This window comes from Gopherus evgoodei, chromosome 5 (assembly GCF_007399415.2).
Source record: "Gopherus evgoodei ecotype Sinaloan lineage chromosome 5, rGopEvg1_v1.p, whole genome shotgun sequence".
Taxonomy (NCBI): domain Eukaryota; kingdom Metazoa; phylum Chordata; order Testudines; family Testudinidae; genus Gopherus; species Gopherus evgoodei.
In genome coordinates, this window is record NC_044326.1 from 125,408,397 (window position 1) to 125,430,865 (window position 22,469).

The 22,469-nt window shown below is 39.2% G+C and overlaps 1 protein-coding gene across 1 annotated transcript in view; it reads right to left on the reverse strand.

Moving 5' to 3' along the window:
• The window catches only part of ARHGAP24 (Rho GTPase activating protein 24), a 342,415-nt gene that overhangs the window by 259,008 nt on the left and 60,938 nt on the right, over positions 1 to 22,469 (reverse strand). The window contains exon 2 of the mRNA XM_030564961.1: positions 21,973 to 22,172. Coding sequence (XP_030420821.1) covers positions 21,973 to 22,152 — 180 coding nt within the window. The 5' untranslated portion in view covers positions 22,153 to 22,172. The remainder of the gene's footprint in view (positions 1 to 21,972; positions 22,173 to 22,469) is intronic.

The window sequence follows — 22,469 nt, forward strand, 5'->3', positions numbered from 1 at the left end:
CCTCAAAATAAAGGTGGAAGATGGAACAGCATTCCTAAGTGGAAGCACAACTGCCTCCTTCCTGCATTCCATCAAGACTCAGCTGACTTCTACAGCCCCAGCACAGGCAATTATTTATTAATAGGGCCAGTAATGTATAAGAAACTGAGCAGATGGACCCAGAAGGTCATTAACTTTCTGATTTTAAAGGACTATACAAGATAACACCACATCAAGAATATTAAGTTTAATTTTCCCATTTCTTGAACGCTCTTTTAAAATGCATATACAAGCAGCTAGCTAAATGCAGCAGATACAATTTATGAGTTGCTCAAATGTCACAGATTCAGTCAGATTAAATGAGTTCCAAAACTGAACATTGTTAATTATTCATCCCCTCAATTGCCAGCTTTTATTGAAGATAATCTTATCACATAATCTCTCCTGCCCAAATTAACGAAACAAAAAAAGAGAGAAAATTAATTCTGTTATGGTTTAGACTTCAGGTATTTCTGAAAGAGAAAACATTAAGTTGGCTTAAAGATCAATTTAGAGATTGGTTTCCAAAGAATTTCATCTTACATCCTTAAGAGTTGTATAGCATGACAAAATTCAATTAGTTGGTATATTCTGCAGGTATAACAGCTGCCTGGAAAGGTAAATTAAAGCCAGACTTGGCAGGATTCAGTTTATATCATTAATCATTGTTAAACGTTGATTTCACCTTACACGCACAGAAATAGATGAAAAAATATCAGTCAATACTAATCATACCGGGGTCTTTGCTACACTTTGTTGCAACTTTCCCTGCACCTAGTGCCTGCATGGAGCTGGTATCCTGAGCCCCTCAGCTGTGCAAGGAGTTCTCTGCAGCCCAGTGTCACTGGCCCAGTTCACTTGCTCACTCCCTCAGTGGCCAGGAGGTGGCCACCCCCAGGCTGAGCTGGCCTCCCCTGTCATGGTCCTAGCAAGAGATCTCTGCTCCGCCCTGCAAGTGCGGTCTCCCCTGTACCATGCATCTGCAAAGATCCAGTATCCCTTCCCAGTCCCTGCAGAGAGGCCCTTGTAGCCCCACCTTCACTGGCTCTGCAGGGAGTCCCCTGCAGCTCCACTGTCACCGGCATGGATGGTCTCCATAGACGTTACAAAACAATAAAAAGTCAAATTTTGCCAAGCCTCGTTACACCCTTTCATTGACAGGGTGTCACTGTCTTAAAGAACATCACAAAAGGTGAGCACTGCAAATGAATTTGGAGTTGATAATATGAAGCTTTTAAGCATTTAGGAATTTAGATAGGCACGATTTCAGCAGCAAAACTGGAAATTATCAGTAAATGATTCACCATAGCAAAATCTCAAGAACATTTTAAAAGACAAACACCACTGCACCTTGAAGGCCCCCCTACCCCGCACATAACTTTAGTAACATGTAAATCTTGCTCCTCATTCTCCCCCACCGCAGAAACAGCTTTCACCATGCAGAGACGGGTAGGAGCTGGAGACAAAACAGGTGGTGGCACAGCCTCTGTTCACCATACAACCCTGTGGAGGCTCTCACTGGGCCTGTGGGGCCAGCAAGGATGAGCTGGGGGAAAAGTAGGGACAAAATGGTGCATCCACTATGCTGCAGTTCCACCAGCCATTACTTCACATGGAGCAGTGGCACAGGAGGCTGCAGTCCAAGACAGGTAGCAGTGACAGAGCAGGCAACCCCTCTGGCACAGCAGAGTGGATTTGCCCCTCTATACAGTGGTTCACTATATCTGGAAATGAAATTTGCCTGTTCAATGAATTGAACTATGACAGGGCTTTCAGTCTACTCCACTGTAAGGAGGCTACACTGTACCACAGCATGAGAGATGGGAACAGTTCTGTGAACATTTGAAATAAACAAATGCATGAGCCACCCAGGTTTAAAATTAAGCAGTTGACTTGCTGGTATCTCATTAAAAGTTCCTGATGCTCTTCTCCAATCTAACTCATACACAGAGTTTATACATCTCATGGTGGCAGAAGTGTATTGAAATCACTTTGGAGAAGAAATTAGAGTGCAATATCTCAATAACAGACTTTTGTGAGATTAATATCCCTAATTTCCTAGATTAGGGTCTTGGTCACAATGAGAAAGAACACTGGTGTACAAAAGCCCAAGCACCAAAAAAGGTTACCTACATTTTCTTATCCAAAAAATCTTAACCAAAACAAAGTCTGCATAGTAGGCAAGGGGCCAGTTGTTTAAAGATACAGATAGTTTATGTTGTGATAAATGTACTCTAATTGTGAGCTCAACTGTAAAAAAATATGTACCATTTTATGAACTTTCACAGTAACCTATACATTGTACCTACTTAAAAGTAACCATAAAAATAAGTTAAGTTCGTTTCAATAAATGAACAATTGTAAGGGAAGCAGACAAAAAAGATGAATTAGACCAAATGAAAAGGACCTATTAATTTGGTTCAAGGTTTGTTGAAATCATGCTTAGCAAAAACAGAAAATGTAGAACCAGAACTTAATAGACCAAAATTACTGTGATGGATATTAGGCCTAATTGGTGGACAAAATGAGGAAGGAGGTGAACTACGCTGCCCACCTTTCCCCTTTTTGGGTTTGTTTAAAAAAGACTTTATAAAATAAACAACACAACATTCTCTCTCTCTCTCTCACATCCCCATCCCACCTTACATCCCACTTATCTCATCTTATCTCTCATTCTCTGACCCCAAAATAAAAGAAGCAGACTAGATTGAATGATGATCTTCCAGGAGGATAATCAGCTGGCCTTGTTCTTATTTAATAAACCTGTATTTTCACTTGTGAGTTCTGAAAATAATCATATCATGACATCCAGTCCTCAGCCCATCAGTGAAAATACCTAACTGCCAGCATCACAAAGACATGCAAAATCTTCTTTTGCCTCTCTTCCCTGCTGTGTTATTTTCTTTCCTCCTCTCCCTTCTCTTTCTCAGCTGTTCATCAAACCCTGAAATCAATTGCATTGTATCAGCATAGCATAATGAATGACCACAATCCTGCCCTGTCTAAAAAGAACCATCTTCCCAACCAGATGATGTTCCTGACTGGAAAGTAAACCTAGGCATTTTTGAAAACCACATTAGATCCCAATCTGCATCTTTAGGTACCTAAATTCCTTTTGAAAACCCATCCCATGATCAGTATAACCCTATTTACAAATGTACCCTTGAGTGCCTACAGCAGTGGTCCCCAACGCGATGCTTGCGGGTGCCATGGCGCCCGCGGGGGCATCTTAATGCGCCCGCATCCTGGCCCCCAGGAGAGCACCCGCTGAAATACCACCGAATTTCAGCGGCATTTCGGCAGGGACGCCTCTCAATGACGATGCTTGTCGCCGACAAGTGATGTCATCGAGAGGCGTCGCTCCCGAATTTTGGTGGCAACACCTCTCGCTGAAGCTGCTTGTTGACGACAAGCGGCATCATCGAGGAGCGTCGCTGCTGAAATTCGGTGGCATTTTGGCGGGTACTCCACAGCCACAGTGGTCCTTCGGCTGGCGCCTGCCAGCCAAAAAGGTTGGGGACCACTGGCCTACAGGCTTCCATTCTACAGCACTGCTGTGATGATATGCTCTCCATATCTCCAGTTTGGGCTCTGGAACAAACAAGAACCACGAATGCTAGGATATAACTCCTCAGAAATTTAAGCTTAGTGTATTTTAATAGGTAGAAAAAACAGCAATGCCAGACTTATGTAGCTATTAATCCTCAACTCAGTGTTAATATATTAAAGGTTCCCAGTAACCTGGGCCACAAAACCTACTTTAAAGTATTGAAAAGTTCATGAGGATCTCCTCCAGCAACAATTCACAGCAACATACACTGAACAAGAAAAACATTATAGTTTGCACACTATAGGTCTGATTTTCATTTGCTTGTCAGCTTGATACGCTGTTCTGATAGGGTAACAGGGAAAAACAGAATGATCTCCATAACCAAGATATTACCTCAGCCTAAAGGGCTCCCTAGACAGCGCTGAGTCTGCTAAAGGAACTCTATGCCACCTCCTCATGCATATAACCATAGGGACTATGGCCACAATACTGCCGAGTTCCTGCTACTCTTGGCCATTTCAGTAGTCTCTGGGGGTTTCTGTATCAAAACCTAAGTTAGAGCCTGATACCAAAGAAAAGGAGGTTGGGAGTAAACACTGAATAGCATTTTCCTGACATATTTATTTTATTTCAAGAGAAACTACAGTATTTGAAATTATATGTTTTGTTTTAGATTTTTTTTTTAATTTAAGCTGCTTTGGAGGAAGCACTTTTTAAAACTTCTTACCCTATTATGCGAAGCACTGACACAAGAGTGTGTGCTTGGACAGTAACCAATGCTAATGTATGCTCCAAGATAGCATGGATTTACTTGTGGCTAGAACTATTGTATTTACAGACTATTGAGATATAAGTTGGAAAATTATTGATTTGTGCCTGTACAGATCTGATTCTTTATTGTATTATCTGTATTTCCCAGAAATTATTTGAGCTTTACTGTTAAATTAACCTAGAGTAGTATTTCTTAGGAAAGCAGTGGTGGAAAATATACACAAACACCTGTACTTGGCTTGAATTGCAGGTCCTCTCAGGCAGTGCACAGAAAGGTGATAAAATAGGAAAATGAACTAGGGCTTGGAATCTAACCCTCTCTTCTCTAAATTACTGTGTGGGATTTAGGTGCACGACTTCCATTAAAGTCAGAGACAGCTATACAGCTAACTCCCCGCTGAATGCTTTGGAAATGAAAGGCTACAGGCCAGTGCCTTCCAGTGCACAGAGAGTTATGTATACCAATCAATGCATTTTGAGATGAGAGTAAACCCTATGGGATACCAAAGCTAAAGAAAAGACTTGATTATTAGCCTGGGAAGAGAGTGAGTAACAGCAGCAATACAATGAGGGTGAACAGTCCTCCTGGGAACCGCCTTTGAAATCCAGATATGATGTTGAAGTTTAATCAGAATATAATGAATTTCAGCAGGTTGGCTTTCTGCACTGGCAATGCAACCAGACATGTGACCAGGCAAGATGCACTTTTTTTCTGCAAACCTTGTGATGGAATGAATCAGCCTCTAGAAATCATAGCAAATATGTGAAGACGGGTCTCCCTTTAGCTGTAAATTAAACATGACTAATTGACATGCCTGCTACTTTCTGTTTTTACATTAGTAAATATTTAACAAATATAGGCTATAGAGGCTCTTGCTTCCTTTCTGAAAAGGCCAACAAAACTTTCATACTTTCTTCAGAAATGTCACTTCCCTCCACCCTTGCATTACTAGCAGTGGCATTGGAACAATTTTTATAGTGGGGGGGTGCTGAGTGCCATTGTACCAAACTGTAAGCCCCGTATATGGTGGAAACCACTTCAAGTCAGAGGGTGCAGCAGCACCCCCAGCACTCCTAGTTCCAGCACCTATGATTATTAGGTCTCATGAGTATTACTTCATTTCAAGGTATATAAAGGCAACACTCTTCCTATTCCATGCATGAAACTATCATCTCTAAGTGGCTATATCATTTCCCCTTAAGCACTAAACACTCTAAAAAGACAGGATAACCTAATACCAATAATACATATGAGCAAAGCTTTATCACCACAATTGCATTCTTTTTGTCAGTAAAATAAAAGATGGCTTCGGGAGAGACTGCATTAATATGCACATCTCTGACTCTGATCTAACACCTAAGGCAATAAGAGATTTATTTTTTATTTCTTTTAATGCTAAACATCATACTCTCTACACTATTTCTCTTAAAAGCTGTCAATCAAGCTTCTTCCCTTTTCTTTCCTCTCCCTGCTAAGTGAGATTCTGTGACTAGATCAGGGCTAGCCTTGCACTGCCAGGTGAGAGGCCTAGGCTTGATTTCTAGTTCTGCTGCCTATAGACCTGCATTTCTAATGCATCTGCCAATACAGTATCTACATACATGGTGCCTATATATCAGAGTTAGATTTAATTATTTCCACAAAAGGAGATAGACATGCTTCTCCTTCTCTGGTTAAAATCATTGTCTCAATAATGTTCCCTTAATTAGCTTCAAGTCATTGTCTCTGAGTCATTGTGTTGTTCCAGTGGGGAAGATCTGCAGGAAGATGGGCTAAATCTGGGATCATGCTGATTTCTGGTGCCTTGGAGATTCTCAGATGATGGTCCTTTACCAAGCTGCCTCCCTTTTATCTTAAGGATCACCAGCTGCAAAGTAACAATCATTACTGCTACAGCAAGGTAAGGAGAGAGCTGCAGTCTCTCTAAGATAGCTATGGCCTCGTCCAATAAGGGCTTTAAATATCAAGACTAGAAGCAGAAATGAGCTAGAGAAAACAAATAATTCCAAACTAGAACTGGAATAGTAAATCATTGGCAATAGAAACATTGTAAACCGTCAGATGGTGACACAGGATCTAGTCTGAACAGTCAGTCAGGATCTGAAGCACTAGTGGATGGTTACATGGGAAGTGATATGATTTTAGTAAATGGTTCTAGTGCTATCCAGCATTAGCTGCTGTTTCAGTACCACTATGGAGTAGTATTGAGGTTATTCAAGTTGCTCACCAACTCTCTTTGAGCTGCAGTGAAAGGTTGCTTAAATGGCAGCTTTTAATAGGAGGGTCAATAAAATATATGAACTCAGGATATTAAAGAAGAAGATAACACATAGGTCTGCTGTAAGCTGTTTAACAAAGACGTTAACTGTTGCATATAAATCCCTGAAGCTTGCAAGCTATTCTATATGCAGTAAATAAATAAGAAGGAAGCTTAAGAAATATTTCAACCTCATGCCAATGAGCCAGAGACCAAAATCAACAGTTACAATGTTGGCAGTCAGGGTCACTGCTGAAACATCCAACATTCAGAATAGGGTCATTGCATTAGGAGCATATAGCATGAGGCATGCAAGAAGTCTAAGGTCTGATTGCCTAGGGAGGAAGACAAAAAACAGCATAGGGCCCAAAGCTAATCTCTGATTCATTTCACACTGCTGTAATTCCACTGATTTCAGTGAAAAATTACACTTAATCTAAGCGTTTACCTATATTGGAACTGGGAAAATGCTCCTTATCTTGGACAGACAGATGCACCAGCTCTGCTCAAGTTGGCGCACTAAGAATAACGGTGTAGCCGGGGGTAACTAAGGTGGCAGTGCTGGCTAGCTGCTTGAATATAAACCTGCTTGGACCCCCTGGTCTGATGATATCAGCAAAAGTCACAATCCCAACAGAGAGTTAGAAGTGAGGGATTAAATGTAGGCAAAATAACCCCCAAGCAATGAATTATTTGTTTTCAATTTAACTTTTCTAACCCTCCAAAATATGTAACACTTATGAACTTTGTCTCTCTCCCCTTCGACTTTCAATCCACTTATTTTTTAGGCTTGAGAAGCTTTTGCCAATTAGATCTTACACACCACTTTTACAGCTCTAATGGGCACTTAAATCTCCTGTGGCAGTTGGTTAGGATCCAATCCAATGCCCATTGAAGTAAATGAAAAGACTTCCACAGCTGTCAATGTTGTTGGGTCACCCGTTCCCCACACTTTATATAAAATATTGCTTCAGAAGCAGCAGCTAGCTTCCATATACTGTACTTAAGAACTGGAATATACACTGTGAAGAATACCGTACTAAATGAGAGACGATGAACACTGTTCTCTGAAGTATACTGTCAGATCCTCCATGGTAATTTATAGCAGAAATGGGAGGAGACTAATACTCTACAGGCACTAGCACCAATCCTCCCAGGGGCGGGCACTTCTTGGGAGGGGTTGAGCACCCACAGATTATTACAAGTTTAGGCTCTCAGTCTCTGCAGGTGGAAGTTAAACAAGTCAATACCTCTATCACCAATTTCTCTTTTAATAAGGTTATTTGTTTTGCAGTAATGCTTCACAGTTTCATAGAGTTTAAAGCCAGAAGGAACTATTAGATCATCAAGTCTGTACTTGGGCATCTCACATTAAATTTTACCCAGTTACCCCTATATTGAGTCCAATAACTTGGGTTTGACTGAAGTATTTCAGACCTCAGGAGACTGAACTGTTGTGTGCCATAGGCAGAGAACAGGAAAGACGGAGGTGCCAGCAATGCCTAAGCTGGGGTACAAAGATAGGGAACCAATTAGGTGACAGATGCCCAGATGAATGTAAGAGATGTGCCATGCTACAGAAGATGGCAGGAAAAAAACCCAAGCTCCCTGCCAATGTGACCTGAGGGAAGGTTCCTTCTCAACCCCAAATCTGGTGATAAGTTTACCCTGAGCATGTGAGTATGATCCACCAGTCAAGCACTTGAGAATGAAGGTTCTTTGGACTACCACAGATCTAGTGCACCCCAGTATAAAGGCCCCAACTGAGATCAGGATCTCATGGTACTGGGTACTACATTAACATGTGATTAAGAGAGACCCTTTCCTGAAGACTATAGACTAAATAGACAGAAAAGGCAAATGGTGGAACAGAAGAACTATGTCTGGAGGGCAACTGAATTACAGAGTTTAAGTGACAATGAATTAAATTGAAATTTGTCCCTCCCACCCCACCTCCAGATCCCAGACCAGTACTGTGAACACACAATCATCTATCCTCCTCTTTAGCTTACAAAAACTACTGTGTCTGGTCAGTGAGCACACTTGTATCATATTCTTAAGTAATACATCACCCATAATGAGTAGGATTTTGGAGTCCATTCCCATCCCCAAACAAGTGCAGACCTGTTTGGAAGGGAGTCAAAATATAAAATTCATTTTTGTACCCATGAACAAGACGACATTTACTGCACAGTCACAGCCCATGTCATTCACTGCAGTCCCCAGAAAAATCCCTTTCCTACTCCCTTCTTAAGGTTTTCATTCTTTGCATTCTTTCACTAAAAGTTAGTCAAAATGAAAAACTAAAAGCTCACCAGAAATAAAACTTGCATGGATTTCTATAAATTGCTACAACAACAAAATACTGCTTAGTGGAGGGGACTAATGCAGTCACAATAAAGGAAACAAAAATGGAGAAATTATGCTGTGTACAAGCACTAAAGAAACGAACCTCAAAGGGCTAAATCCAGATCACTACTCTCAAGAAAATCATTGCACTGAAGTCCACAGGAGGTATTCCTGAGACTGGACTAAGCAAGGACTATTTCATTTGGCCCAAACTGCATAACTATTTGTAGCAATTAAAGAAATGATGACTTTCCTGAATAGGATTTTAATGCTTTCATTCACATTTCAGTAGTGCCCAGAGATCCTAGTCAGGATGGGAGGGCCACTGTTTCAGGAGTTGTGCATTCACAACAGGAAGACATAACCAAAATGTCTTGTGCTTTAGAATTTTGGGTTTCTCATCTCCCACAATGATATCACTGAAGTGAACATTGTTACATGAAGGATTAATCTAGCCCATTTCACCTTACATATTAAAGTTTTTTAAATGGTAGCATCCTTTTGGACGTCTACTGGCAAAACTAAATTATGAGTCTAATGGTATTAATTTAAGTCAAGGGACAGTAATGATTCTGTGTCCCTACAATAATTTGCCTAAACGTGCAGTAGTAGTAAATAATTGTCATAGAAGCTGATCACAGTTAAAAGAAAATGACAGAATTTTCTTTACCTAATGTGAGAGATTGAGCAAAATATTCAAGAATCATCTCTGTGTTGTGAAATTGTTAAGAACCAGATTTTAATATTAGCCACTGGTGTAAAACCAGAGCATCTCTGTTGAAGTTAATTTATATCAATTTAACTGAGATCAATCTGTTCCCACATAACATTCCAAATTGTTTTTCTCTTTGCAGCCTGCTCGGGTACTGAATGCTCTCAGCTTCCACCAATAATGGAAGTTGAGGTATCTCAGCACATCATGGGCCTTTCATATCCTTTATCTGAAACTATACCAAACCACATCTATTTCAGTGTTGAATACAAAAAGGGTACAGGAGTAAATGAGATTCTGTTATCTGAAACAGACACAGAAAAACTCTTGCTTCCTAATCTGAAACTCATTCAAACTCTGGGTTAGAAAGTTAGACTTTAAGATAAGAGAGGGCTTGTGCTCAACTAATCTAGGCTATGAATAATCTGAGGGGAAAAACATGAAAAAAATAGCTAAATGTCAAAAGTGGAAAGGTATGTTGTATAATAGTTTCTCTTCTCTCCAACAAATGTTTCAGGAAATGGAAAATAAATTTAAATCAGGGACAGATGGTCTAAATCCAGAACATGTTTCAAGTTTGCATGCTGTATGCAAAACTAACCTTGCACATTGAAAAGAGTGATCCGCTCCCTTGACTAGTTTATGCAAAATCAAAAGCCATGCGGGCAAAGGAAGGTTAGTATGGGAGGTTAGTTGGAACGCAGCGCCTTTGAAAAATCAGGCCATTTAAGAAAGCCTAGTGTTCAGTACCCATTTTTGGGAATTTTGGCCACAGATCCAAAGGACAAGTTCTTTTTCATTGCATCCATGGTAAAGGCAATACTCCTTCATTCATTTTTTAATCAAGTTACATTTTTCATTTTCTAACCATCAAAGATACCGATAACAAAACACCTTTTCTGAAAATTCCCTCATTACTGGCAGGACCTCATCCTAAATGATGCTGTTAGCCTCAGGAAAGTCCCACATTATTTAATCCAATCAGTTTCTGAAAACATTTCCAAATAATTTGCCCCTCCTGTATAAATTCAATGTTTTCACCGTCAGGACTAAACATTCCCTTGAAGATTGCATAGAAATGTCATCTCCTATACATTAAGACACAAATGAAATACCACTCTCAAGTGCAGAGAACTTCCTGATCAGTGTTATAATTGGCCTCCTGTTCTTTTAAATGTTCATATAGGAGGAATCAGCAAATGCCATTTTTTTAGTGTTGGGGTGGAGGTTTGAAAATAATATCTCCTATTGCCCTTGTCAGAGTAAATGTGGATATGCTATACCTGCCTTAATGAATTACAATAACACCTCACTAATTTGCAGTGGTGACTGGGAGGCCTGTCTCTAATTACGGAATTTTTCAAGTTAATGAGTGAACATACATTACAGAAACGTGTAAAGGCTAATGCATTACGAATGCACTCAATTTATTTTGTAGTTAAGTTTTTATTACTTATTATCCTATACATCAGTACATGCTAGTGAATGGGTTGCAATAGATTTTATAAAACATGGAACTCTAAGTAATGCAAGCCATCTCTTCAGCCCCACAGGTGAAATTTACCCCACTTCGGAAGCCCAGCCCAAGATCCTCTGAACGGTATTAGTCCTGTAACTAGACCTTTTGCATAGAAATGCCAAAAAGCAAAGCAAGAAGATATGCAAGTTCCTCGGCACTCTGTGGGTGTCTTGCATTGGGGCTCCATGCTGGGTCTATGTAAACTGGCATGGAAAAGAAGTTTGGGAATGCAGTCCACGACACTTGTGAGTGCACCGAGTCACCACCTCAAAACCTCTTCAAAGACACAACAGAGAAGCTGCAGCTGTCATTCTGATCACAGTTAAACTGGTGTACATTGATGTCAGTACTCTGGTTTTACACTAGTAGTTTATAATGACATTTGCCGAGGAGCTGAGTTGCACCCCAGCAGTCCTCAACTGGGTATATTTCATCACCAACCACTCCTGTCCAGTATTTGAACAAAGCCTGAACTATGTGACTTCTGGCAGGAGGGATGAACTTGGAACTCTGCTATTAAAATTCTGTTGAGAAATGGGGAGAGGCCATCAATTTTGTAAGCTAATTATAAAGCGTGTGGATTAGCAAATTTCCCCTACACACAAAAATATTATCCATTCCAGTGTTATCTGTAAGAGAAGGCAACAATTTCACTCCTTATCCATACTGAACTACAATGCTGAAAGGATTTTTCCCAACAGCAGGCTCAGTTTCAATTTATGTAATTATCATATTAACATCTATTTAACACTTCCATTAGAAGTTTTACATTATTTTAATTAAAAAATTCAGTTGAACTCTGTTTCCCATTAGCTTCTAACAGATGTCTTAAATGGACTTCTCTGTTACTGAAATTTTTACACAAGTTATATCAGATGGAAAGTACATATTATGCCAGAGCGAGAGACTTATAAAATTCAGTTTATACACAAGAGGCAGTCCCCTCATACACAGACATCTGATGACCTGCAGGCCAATTTTAGAGCACAATTATTCATTTTTAGTCAGAGGTGGGCACAAACCAAAATTTAAGATTTGGATTAATGTTTAAATCTAGTACTTCTTCCCTAGCTTTGGCTATGATCCTGTGAACAAGGGGGCATATGTTTAATGCTCTTTCAATCACCAGACCGGCACAACAAGGGACAATGGCTGGAAGCTAAAGTTCAAGAAATTCAAACAGTGAGGGTCAGTTAACCATTGGAACAGGTTACCAAGCCTTGTGGGAGATGTACTATATTTGGCACTGGTACAACTGCTATTGGAATATAGTGTTCAGTCCTGGTGTCCACAGTTCAAGAAGGAAGTTGAAAATTAGAAAGGGTTCACATATAGGCCACAGGCATTATGAAAGGACCAGAAAATATACAAAAGACTCAAGGAGCTCAATCTATTTCATTTAACAAACAGAAGATTAAGGGGTGACTTGATTGAGACAAATCTGCTAAACTGAATCTAGACAAATTCAGATTAGACATACGTTGCAAATTTTTAACAGTAAGGGTAATTAACCATTGGAAAAACTTACCAAGAGTGGTGGTGGATTCTCCTTCACTGGAAATTTAAAAATCAAGACTAGATTTTTTTTCTAAAAGACATGATCAGGTTCACAAGCTAGATGATCACAGTGATCTCTTCTGGCCTTATAACCTCTGAATATTTGAAATTAGTTCACAGTTTCAGTTCAGAGCAGACAATCATCCTGAGCACAAAACTAAGTGGCAATAGTAGAAAAGAAGCCAACAAAGGCCCTGATCCTACAAGAAGCTCTCTGCAGACAAGTCCCCTAGACAGAGCCCCAGTTACTTCCATGGGGCTCTTTGCAGGCAGAGGAGAAAAGAGTGATGGTTGGGGGTACTTTGCCAGCATGGAGTTCTAGAAACTGCCACCTTGTTACACTAAAGCTCAAGGAAAGAAAACATTCTTGCAAATGGAAAAACATTTTTCCCCTGAAGTAATTTATTTAAATAACACTGAAAAAAAATTCCCTTCTAAAAAATTCATTTTCAATTATATCCCATCTTTTAGTGAAAAAACTAAATTTTTGACCTCCCTAAATTTAACATCAACACCAGGGCCTTAAATTAGATAATTTCTGAGACTTTATTACAAACCAAGGGGAGGTTACTTTTTGAGTGAGAAAAGCATCACTTTCAGAACAATATAGGAAGCATAGGCCTCTGATTATTTATACTGTGACCCAGGGAACCCCCCAAATGCCCGCTGACAGAAAGCACACCAGACCATAACTCTCATCAGGCCCGATGCACTCATTGCCTCCAACTCACTGTTGTCATAATCAGTACCAAAAAGGTGTTGAGTAAGGTGTCATATGCAAACTGGTAACATGCTGGTCATTAATATTATTGTGTGATGTATGTATAGGCAACATATAAAAAGAGTTATTCATGAATGCTGGAAAAAAAATTCTAAAATGTATTTGGCAGGCAGTGCCTAAGATACCCTAATTTTAGGCACCCATCACTGGACAGATACAAGGAACCACAGAGCATTTCTAATCTGAGAAGGCTGGATCCTCCAACCAACAGGGCTGAATTTTCTGAGAACTGAATATGGTGAGAAAACAGCTTAAACAAAGATCACAAATTTTAATCCCTAGAAAGCATGTTTTATTTTGTTTGACTTATTATCATATCTGTGTCTTCTTATCACTTAAATATCTTTTCTTAGTTAATAAACTATATCTGGTTTTATTACAAAATCATTTCAGTGCCATATATTAAACTGAAGGGTAAAATCCTCATCCAAACTACTAGGCTGGTGTATCTTCTGTCTCTCTGGAGGCAGTGAACATACTAACTTCTGGGAGGGTTCAGTGAGAGGGACTTCACATTGCAGAAGAGACAGTTTGGGGGAGACTCAGGACTGAAGTGTCTGTTGAGGTCACCCTGCAACCAGACTGGTGGAAACCCTGGTGAGGTCATTGAGCTATAAGTAGGCTTCTAGTGTTAGGGCTCTGACTCAAAGCGCACAGAATGGAAGCATCCAGGATTACAGGGCAGGCAATGACAACCTCTTACTGAACCTCCGAAGCATCACATATGCAAACAACAGAATTCCCAAAGTTACATTCAAGAGTGAAAGCACAGTTCCATGTATTACAAGGAAATAATGAAGAGGGATAGATTGTAAACAAAGAAGCTACAGGAGGAAAATTCCTACTTGATCATTGACTCAGTCTCCCTGCAAATACAGGATTCCTCTCTACAGCACATTTTCTAGTCATTTGTCCAGTCTAGTTCTGAAGAGGCATTTAAAGTTGCCAATAGAAGCTACTGTCCTGACACTATTACAAATAGTTTGAAACCTCCTCTTGAGATTTATGACTCCTTCATTTGTTTTCTTGCCTGGAAAGCCTGGAAAATGCTCAATTCCATTTTAGTTGATTTCATACATAAATAAGCCACTTCTAAATCCAATTTGCAAGACATCTTGCTGGAACTTCCTGGTTTCTGTAATCTCATGGGTTGGATTTCTCTCTCTCTCTATTATATTTAAGCTATCCAACAAGTCTTTATTTACATGCCAGAGCCTAATCTTTTTCCTGAATTGCATGAAATCTCTATCAGAAAGCTGTGAAACTACAGTAACTATAAACTGATCACAAAATTTGCATCAATCATATAAACAAAACAAAACAGAGAATCACTTATAATTACCATAAAAGAGCATTTGTGTGTATTAGGTAACACCACTATGTATATTTTTGACTTACATAACCTTTCTAATGAAATGTAACTATCCAAAGTGATTACCACCAAGTATATAGTGTGGTTACAGCAATCTTTAAATGATTTTACAGATATTATGCTAGCTACAAACAACTAGAGTTTAAGAAACAGGTACCTACTTTGGACATATACAATATGTAAGCCCAATTTTCTTGTAAGCTAAAGGGAATTCTATACTATGTACCAGGGACCAAAGTTCCCCCAAAACTAAACTAGCACAAGTGGGTTCCCTGTGTATGGGTGAGTAGCAAGTCATGATTTTGAGGGCCTAATTGGAGACTATTTTAAGGGGCCTGATTTTAAGAGGGTGGTTGAGATCATCTTTGCATCTCCTGGATCCTGGAAGTTGCTGGGGATGATGCAATCCCCAGAATTAACTAGAGAAGCCTCTACCTGTAGCTGCATCAGCTCAGTATAATCAGAGAGAAGTTCCTGCTATATTTTTCCTCCCTCACATGATCACACCACTACACTCTTCCTGGGTGGCCAGTTCATGCCTGTTTAAGTCTCCTTTACTGGCTAGAACCCAGAATTAAGATCTTCAACTTAATGGAGTTAGTCTTGACATAAAAGTAGTGCAAGTCCAAAATCCAGCCCAAAATACTGAAGTGGGTTCAAAATGAGTTTGCCCATCACTGTTTATGCCCTTATGCCAATAGTGCTTCATCTGGACTCTTGATTTCACCCTAGGAGACTGATTTCTTGACTCAATAAAGCTAGTCTTAAGAGTTTGTGACATAGTGAAACTACTGTAAGAAAATCACACTGCAAAGATTCTTTCTGCCAGTTGCAAGACTACAAAAACAACACCATTGAGAAGGCGCCACCCCTCTCCTCCCTGTCTTAAATCCAGACATCGCCTACTCAGACATTGCTGGGAAAACATTATTTTCTGTCAAAAACAGAGTAGAAATTGGAAAAGCCTGTTAATCAGCTGCATCCTAACAACAGCTGTATTATGAAATGGAGAATGTTAAATGCTGATCTCTTTGGCTACCCACTTTTCTGGCAAGATATTTGACCTTCAGAGCTGGCACAAGACTGGGTCTCAAAGCACAAAAGGCCAAGGAATACAAGAACGAGAAGACTTAAGAAGTTAACCAAAAAAATGAATAATTTCCAAGATGAGAAATTATTCAGAATTATCAGAAATTACTTCGTTATCTCTTCCCAACTGGTGTGATTCTTCCAGATTGTATTCATCTGCTGGTATTCAATTGTCCCATCATTCTTGTCGAGTACCTGAGTTGGTATAATCTCCATTTTAGAGATAAGGAAACAGAGATAGGAGACTATTGCTACCAGCAAATTTAATCATATCCTAATGAAAAACAATGGAAATTTGTAGACAAAATAATTGCAGAGAATTTAATTCTATTTTATGGAATGCTGTGAAGCTGCCCTACAGTATGAAACTGATTTCTAATTGTGATATAGTTTTTGCTGTAAATATACTGAATTTAGGGTATAACTGAACAGCCAATTCCTGTAAACCTGAAAAATCACAACTGGCAAATAATCTTCAGAATTTCACCTCAAATCTTCACATTTCAAAAGATTGTTAACTTTATAAGTTGTTTTAAGGGGGTGAGCATTTGAAAATTTTCTGCCGATTCTCTATGGGAAGACTGTAGAACTTGACAACACCCTGAGTAGATGCAGCAGGAATACAGGACTGATTTGCCTGTTCCCCAGGCATGAATAAAGCAACAAGAAAATCAGAGGAAATGGGCAAAGCAGACTGCCTTTATAGTAAACTCAATCATGGCTGTCCATACTGGCTTCAGGAATGTAGTAGACAGTAAAACTCAGACAGGCTTCTTTCTCAATAGCCCAGCATCCTGAGCTTGCCCAGTGGAGTTCTGTTGATTTCTACTGGAAAATTATAATACACTATGCTAGTCAAGAGGTGTTAAACTAAGGATTAATTTGGCTAATATTTTTTTTAAAAAAAGAAAATGGAGTAGGTGGAGAATCTAAGTGCATAGACACCTGAACAGAAGCACAAAAGAGAATAGCATCCCCCAGCAGTTTAACACCAGTACTGGGTGAATGGAGGGAAAGTTATTTGCCAATATTTTCCCAAATTTTCACTCTGTTAGTAAGCCATGTTCTTCCCTTGTGAACTTTTGAATGAACAGGTTGTTATTGTTCTAATACTGGGAAATGGCTGTTCTTCATGCAATTATCAGTACTTATCTGCTAACAAAGGTATTTGTGCACAAGTAATTTTTCACTATGTGCACCTCAAGTGCTTACCCTTTTATAAGGATTCAGTTATCCAGTCAGGAAATAGAAACAATACCATGCAACATGCCCTTCATCCTTTTCTTCCCTTCCACATGCAGTACAAACAACTAATAAATAGTCAATAATGTCAAAATTAATAGTTTGGAAGAAAACACATGCTGAAATATATCTGCAGAAATATTCACCCAACAATTACTAAAAGCAAATAAACCTACAAAAAACCTGAAGTGTCTGCAAATTATTTAGACTGCAAACAATGATTCCCAAACCAACTAACTGCAAACAAACTTAGCCCCTCATGGGTTTGTCTTAATGACAAAAATATCAGCAAATAAGTATACTTTTCCTCGGAACTGGTTCCACTCAGGCTCCTCCCCAATGGATTCCAAACCCTTATTATCTCTTTTTCTGAGAGTTTCCTTCTGTCAGGTGCATAACAAGCCACCTGGAGCAGTGAGTCTTCCCAGACACTGTATTCCCAGCTATCAGACTGAGTGTAGTAAGGCACACTGCCAACCTGCTGCAGGGCTTAATGTGTTGAATAAATTGTTTGCTGAGACCCTTTTGCCTAACCTTTAATTACCACTTATATGTACTATCCAACAGGACCCATAAATGTACACTGCTTTTTTCCATCACAGGGAGAGAGACTCAGGCCCAAGTAGTTGCATCATTCACAAACTCTTTCCCTCTCCTCACACCCTCCAGCCCAAACACCACAATCTGGACTGAAAACAGATAAAAAGAAAAATAATTAGTTCTTTTCCTTAGTTGTATTTTCTAAAGGAGTTGCAGTGGCGTGTGAATGAACCTAAAAATCTGTTAATGACTATGTCAGCAGATTGGGATTCTTCTCAGCAGGTGTTTGTTTTCTTAATTACAGGCTCCAGAAAGTTAGATAAATCCATTTTAGAAGTTGCTGCTCTCCATTTGATAACAGCATTGTTACTTAACCGACAGTAAGTGGTTAAAGTAAAGTTCTTTGCTTCATACCTCTGCCGCAAATTCAGCATAGAGATTAGGGTTCCCAGAGAGTCATGAGAATTTGGATACCAGAATGAATACAGTATAACTTTCCTATGTAGCTAAATGAGAATATTGTACTACATGTTACAGTTGAGGCATCAAACCCAGGACACATTTCAGCACTCTAATTTGCTTCAGAAATATTTCAAAACTGCAACGAAGTAGGTATTGGAACAGCCCTAATTTGGTCTGGTCTACTAGTTTCCCATAACTATTGATGGGGTTTTTAAACAAGTAATACTTCTGAAGATTTTTTTCCTCCTACCTCTGTCATGGGATGTTTTTATAAGTACTCATGACTTTTAGGCAAGAAACTCAAAAGCAGCTCAGTAAGAAGCATCAAAGGTTTCAGAATTAAACTTACAGATTTCTTTCACCTATAAAAGTTTAGAAACTGTAGTAGCCATTGAGATACACTACATATTTTATGGCCGTTCACTATTTAATGCAGTTATTGATGCTATAACTCACTGAATAACTGCCCATGTAAAGCTGTGTGGCCTTACCACTACTATTATTGCCTTGAGCTAGCAGCCCAGTAAAGCTGTGTCCTGAAATATTGTGGTTAGTGTTTTTTAGATGATGGTGTAAAGGCATGACCTTTTTAGGGCTTTAGTTCTACAAAACAGGTACAGAAAAAAATCCAGTTTTTCCTATTTTAACAATAAATAGAGGGAATAAATGTAGAGAACACTAAAGTGTCCTTATTTCTAAATTTATTTTATCAGAGAATCCTTTAAATTTTGCATCCATAAAAGAATAATTATTGACTGCCTGTAAGTTTGAAAAGTCTACATGTAAAAAGAATTCACCTCTCTTCAGTAGCTTTGTTATATTTATGCAATTATAACTGTGAATACAATATGGCACCATTTTTTCTTAGATTTAAATAGCAACACTCTCCTTAGATTTTAGCCCTGGCTCACTCAAAAATATAATATACTCTGGGTGAGAAAAGTCAGCTGTGGATTTTGCAGGATTGGTCTCTTTATAAGAAAGAGAAGCTTATTGTCACTTCTTATGGATCACTAACTACTGTATGTGTTGAAGATAGGGGACTAGATCGTGTGTTAGGGTCCATTTGCACAGATCCAGTGGAATCAGCGGAATACTGATTTGCACTGGCCAAGGATCTGGTCAAGGGGCCAGAATTTTCAGACATTAATGCCTAAATGAAGATTTTGGAGCCTACCTTTAGGAATCAGCATAAGTAGCTTGATTTTCAGAACAACTGAGCATTCATAGTTCTTACTTCAGTCTAGCTCTCTTAGGTAATTATGTGGTCTCTCCACCATAGTGTCTGAGCACCTCACAATCTTTAATGTATTCATCCTGACGGCACACCTGTAAGGTAAGGCAGTGCTATTATTCCTATTTTACAAATGGAGAACTGAGGCCCAGAGAGACCAAGTGACTCATCCAAAGTCACACACAAAGAGTCAGGGAGCAAAACAGGGAACTGAATTTTTGTCTTCCAACTCAGAGGCTAGTGCCCTAATTCTACGGAGGTGATAGTGCTGGGCACCTATGAAAGTCAGGCCATTTTTATTCAGATGGCTGTATATGGAGTGAGAAGTCTAAATTTAGACACCAAAGTTTAAAAATCGTGGGTAATGCAATTACTTTAGCAAGCTGGCTAATACTCTGACTCAAGAATTTGGTATCAGTTTGCTACTTCTAGGCCTGGCCAAATCATTACTTCGGCGGTTATTCCTCAACCTCTCCTTTCCTCTGACCAGCTATAAATTTTTGTTTCTTCCTAAATGAGAGGAAGAAATATTGTAATTCTTCCTGACACAGATAACAATCTGCTGATGGCACAAAAGGCTCAGCACCCAGGGAGGCTGGGATCATTTAAGATGTAATAAATATAATGTAACCTTGGAGAAATTAGAGGAGTTCATGGGAGTAACTTCTCCACCCGCAGAGACAGAGTCAAAACCAAATACTGAATGATCACAGAAGTCATGGAGGGAACCTTAAAATAGGAGAAGGAAAAAACTAGAAGAAGAGTTTGTATATCTGTTTGGAAGTTACTTTTGTATTTTCATTCGGAAAGTATAAAAAAGTGCAGAATCAGGCTGATCATTTAAGCACTGCATCAAAACAAAGAACTATGTAAGACAAAGTCTTCTGGAGAAAAAGTAAGTAACCAGGGAAGACAGATTATTAAGATTTGTATTCCGGCACAGAATAGCTTATTTTCCTTAAACATCCTTCGGTTTGTAGCCATTTCATTAAATGGTTTCTTATTTGCCTTCCAGAAATGCACAAAGGTCAATTGAAATGCAGCTTTGTATTTATGATCTCAAAATGTGCATAATGAAAGATGTACAGAGAGGTGGTAAATATGAATTTTAAAAGGATATTTAGTGAAATATGAAATAACTAAAATGTGTTAATTACACAAATGAGAAACCAAGAGTTATTTAAGGAGAATAAACTGCTTCACTATGGGCCTTAACTTAAACGTTACATTTCTTCAGGTTTATACAACAGGAAACTTCCTCTAGAGCACCTGAATCAAGACTGGTTGTCTCTCTGAAAGATATGCTCTAGTTCTAACCCAAGTTATGGGCTTGATGTAGGAATTACTGGTGAAATTCTATACCCCATGTAATATAGGATCCCAGACTACTGAATTAACGATAACACACTATAAAAATCTATATAAACACACACTGTATTTAAACTGATCTTAAACAATATATGTGTGAAAAATATGAGTATGTGTGAAAAATATGAGTGTAGGTGTATATGTCTATATGTATCAATGTAGGACATAATTAACAGAGCTGCTGATCATACAGAATTCAATCTCAAGTAAGAGGGAACTGTGTGGTGCTCAGGACCTCAGAAAATTAAGACCATACATATTACAACATTGTTCTTCTGTCTGCAGTAACTTAATATCACAGATGCTCGGATTTCCTCTGAGCTGGGAGAGAGGCAGAATTATCTACTCTTTTCTTATGGCACTCTGGAGATCTGTAGCCATAAAACAGGCCTATAAAAGTAGTAAGTAAATAGGAAAATAAATGACCATTAAGGAACACTAAATTATGAGCATATTCCAGACAGCAGTTTATTATACATTATGGATATTAGTAAACGTGAGTTTAGGTGTTGTATGATTGTGAACTTTGAAGGCTGGGGAAAACCATATGGCTAGTCTTTTAAGTAGCAAGCAAGCTACATACACAATAGTTTACTTATCCACTTTATCTCAAATAAGCACCTTGACTGATTAATAAAAAGCAGGAATTTGCTACTGCGACTTGTCTCACAGTTGGCAACTTTTAAAATAGTCTGATGAAGAAAACCTGTCTTAAGGTATCTTTACACCGCAATAAAACACCCATGGCTAGCCTGTGTCAGCTGTCTCAGGCTTGTGGAGCTCAGATGGTAGGGTTATAAAATTGCAGTGTAGATATTCAAGCTTGCTGGGACCCAGGTTCACAGAAGATCTATACTGTAATTTTACAGCCCTGCAGCCTGAGCCCTGCAAGCCCGAGTTAGCTGACACAGGCCAGCCATGGTATTTTCTTGCAGCGTAGACAAACCCTCTGGGACCCAAGCATCTGAGGGAAGCCATATATTATTTAAATTAGACAAGTACCGTATTATTTGCCAAGTGCCTAAGCCAACTCTGTTTTCGTTTACAAATTGGGATGCCTGTTTCTTCCAACTGGACCAAATTCTGCCACTATTCTTTCAGTTCCCTATCTCTCGTCCCACCCTCCTGCTTCCCCCCATCCCCCACTTACCAAGGGTTTGGTTTCATCTTCATCTTTGAAATAATAAAGCTGGTCCCCCTTGAGAACAAACCAGCGTGTGTGCCAAGTCTTGACAAAGCCTCCTTGCTTCCGCAGCCACCCACACTTAATGGCATTGTGCCGTCCTTGGCTTAGCTGGAGACTCTCTGCAGAACCATTGTTCTCATCCATAATGAGGCCGATGGACTCTCCTATTTAGACAACAAAGAAGAAAAAGAAAAAAAAAAGAAACCACATTATTCTCTTTTTAAAGGGGGGCAAAAAAGTAGCAGCCTGCCAATTTTTAACCTAACTAGAAAACAAATAAGCCCTGACAACAAAAATGGCCTACAAGAGCTTTTACTATCCACCTGTTTATTTTCATGCCAGTGCCAGTCATAATCCAGTTTCCAAAGTTTCATGAAAAGTAAGTTCCATGTTAAACAGCAAATAAGCAGGGATGGAAACAAAATAACTTTTCAGGCACAATGTGATATACATTTCCATGC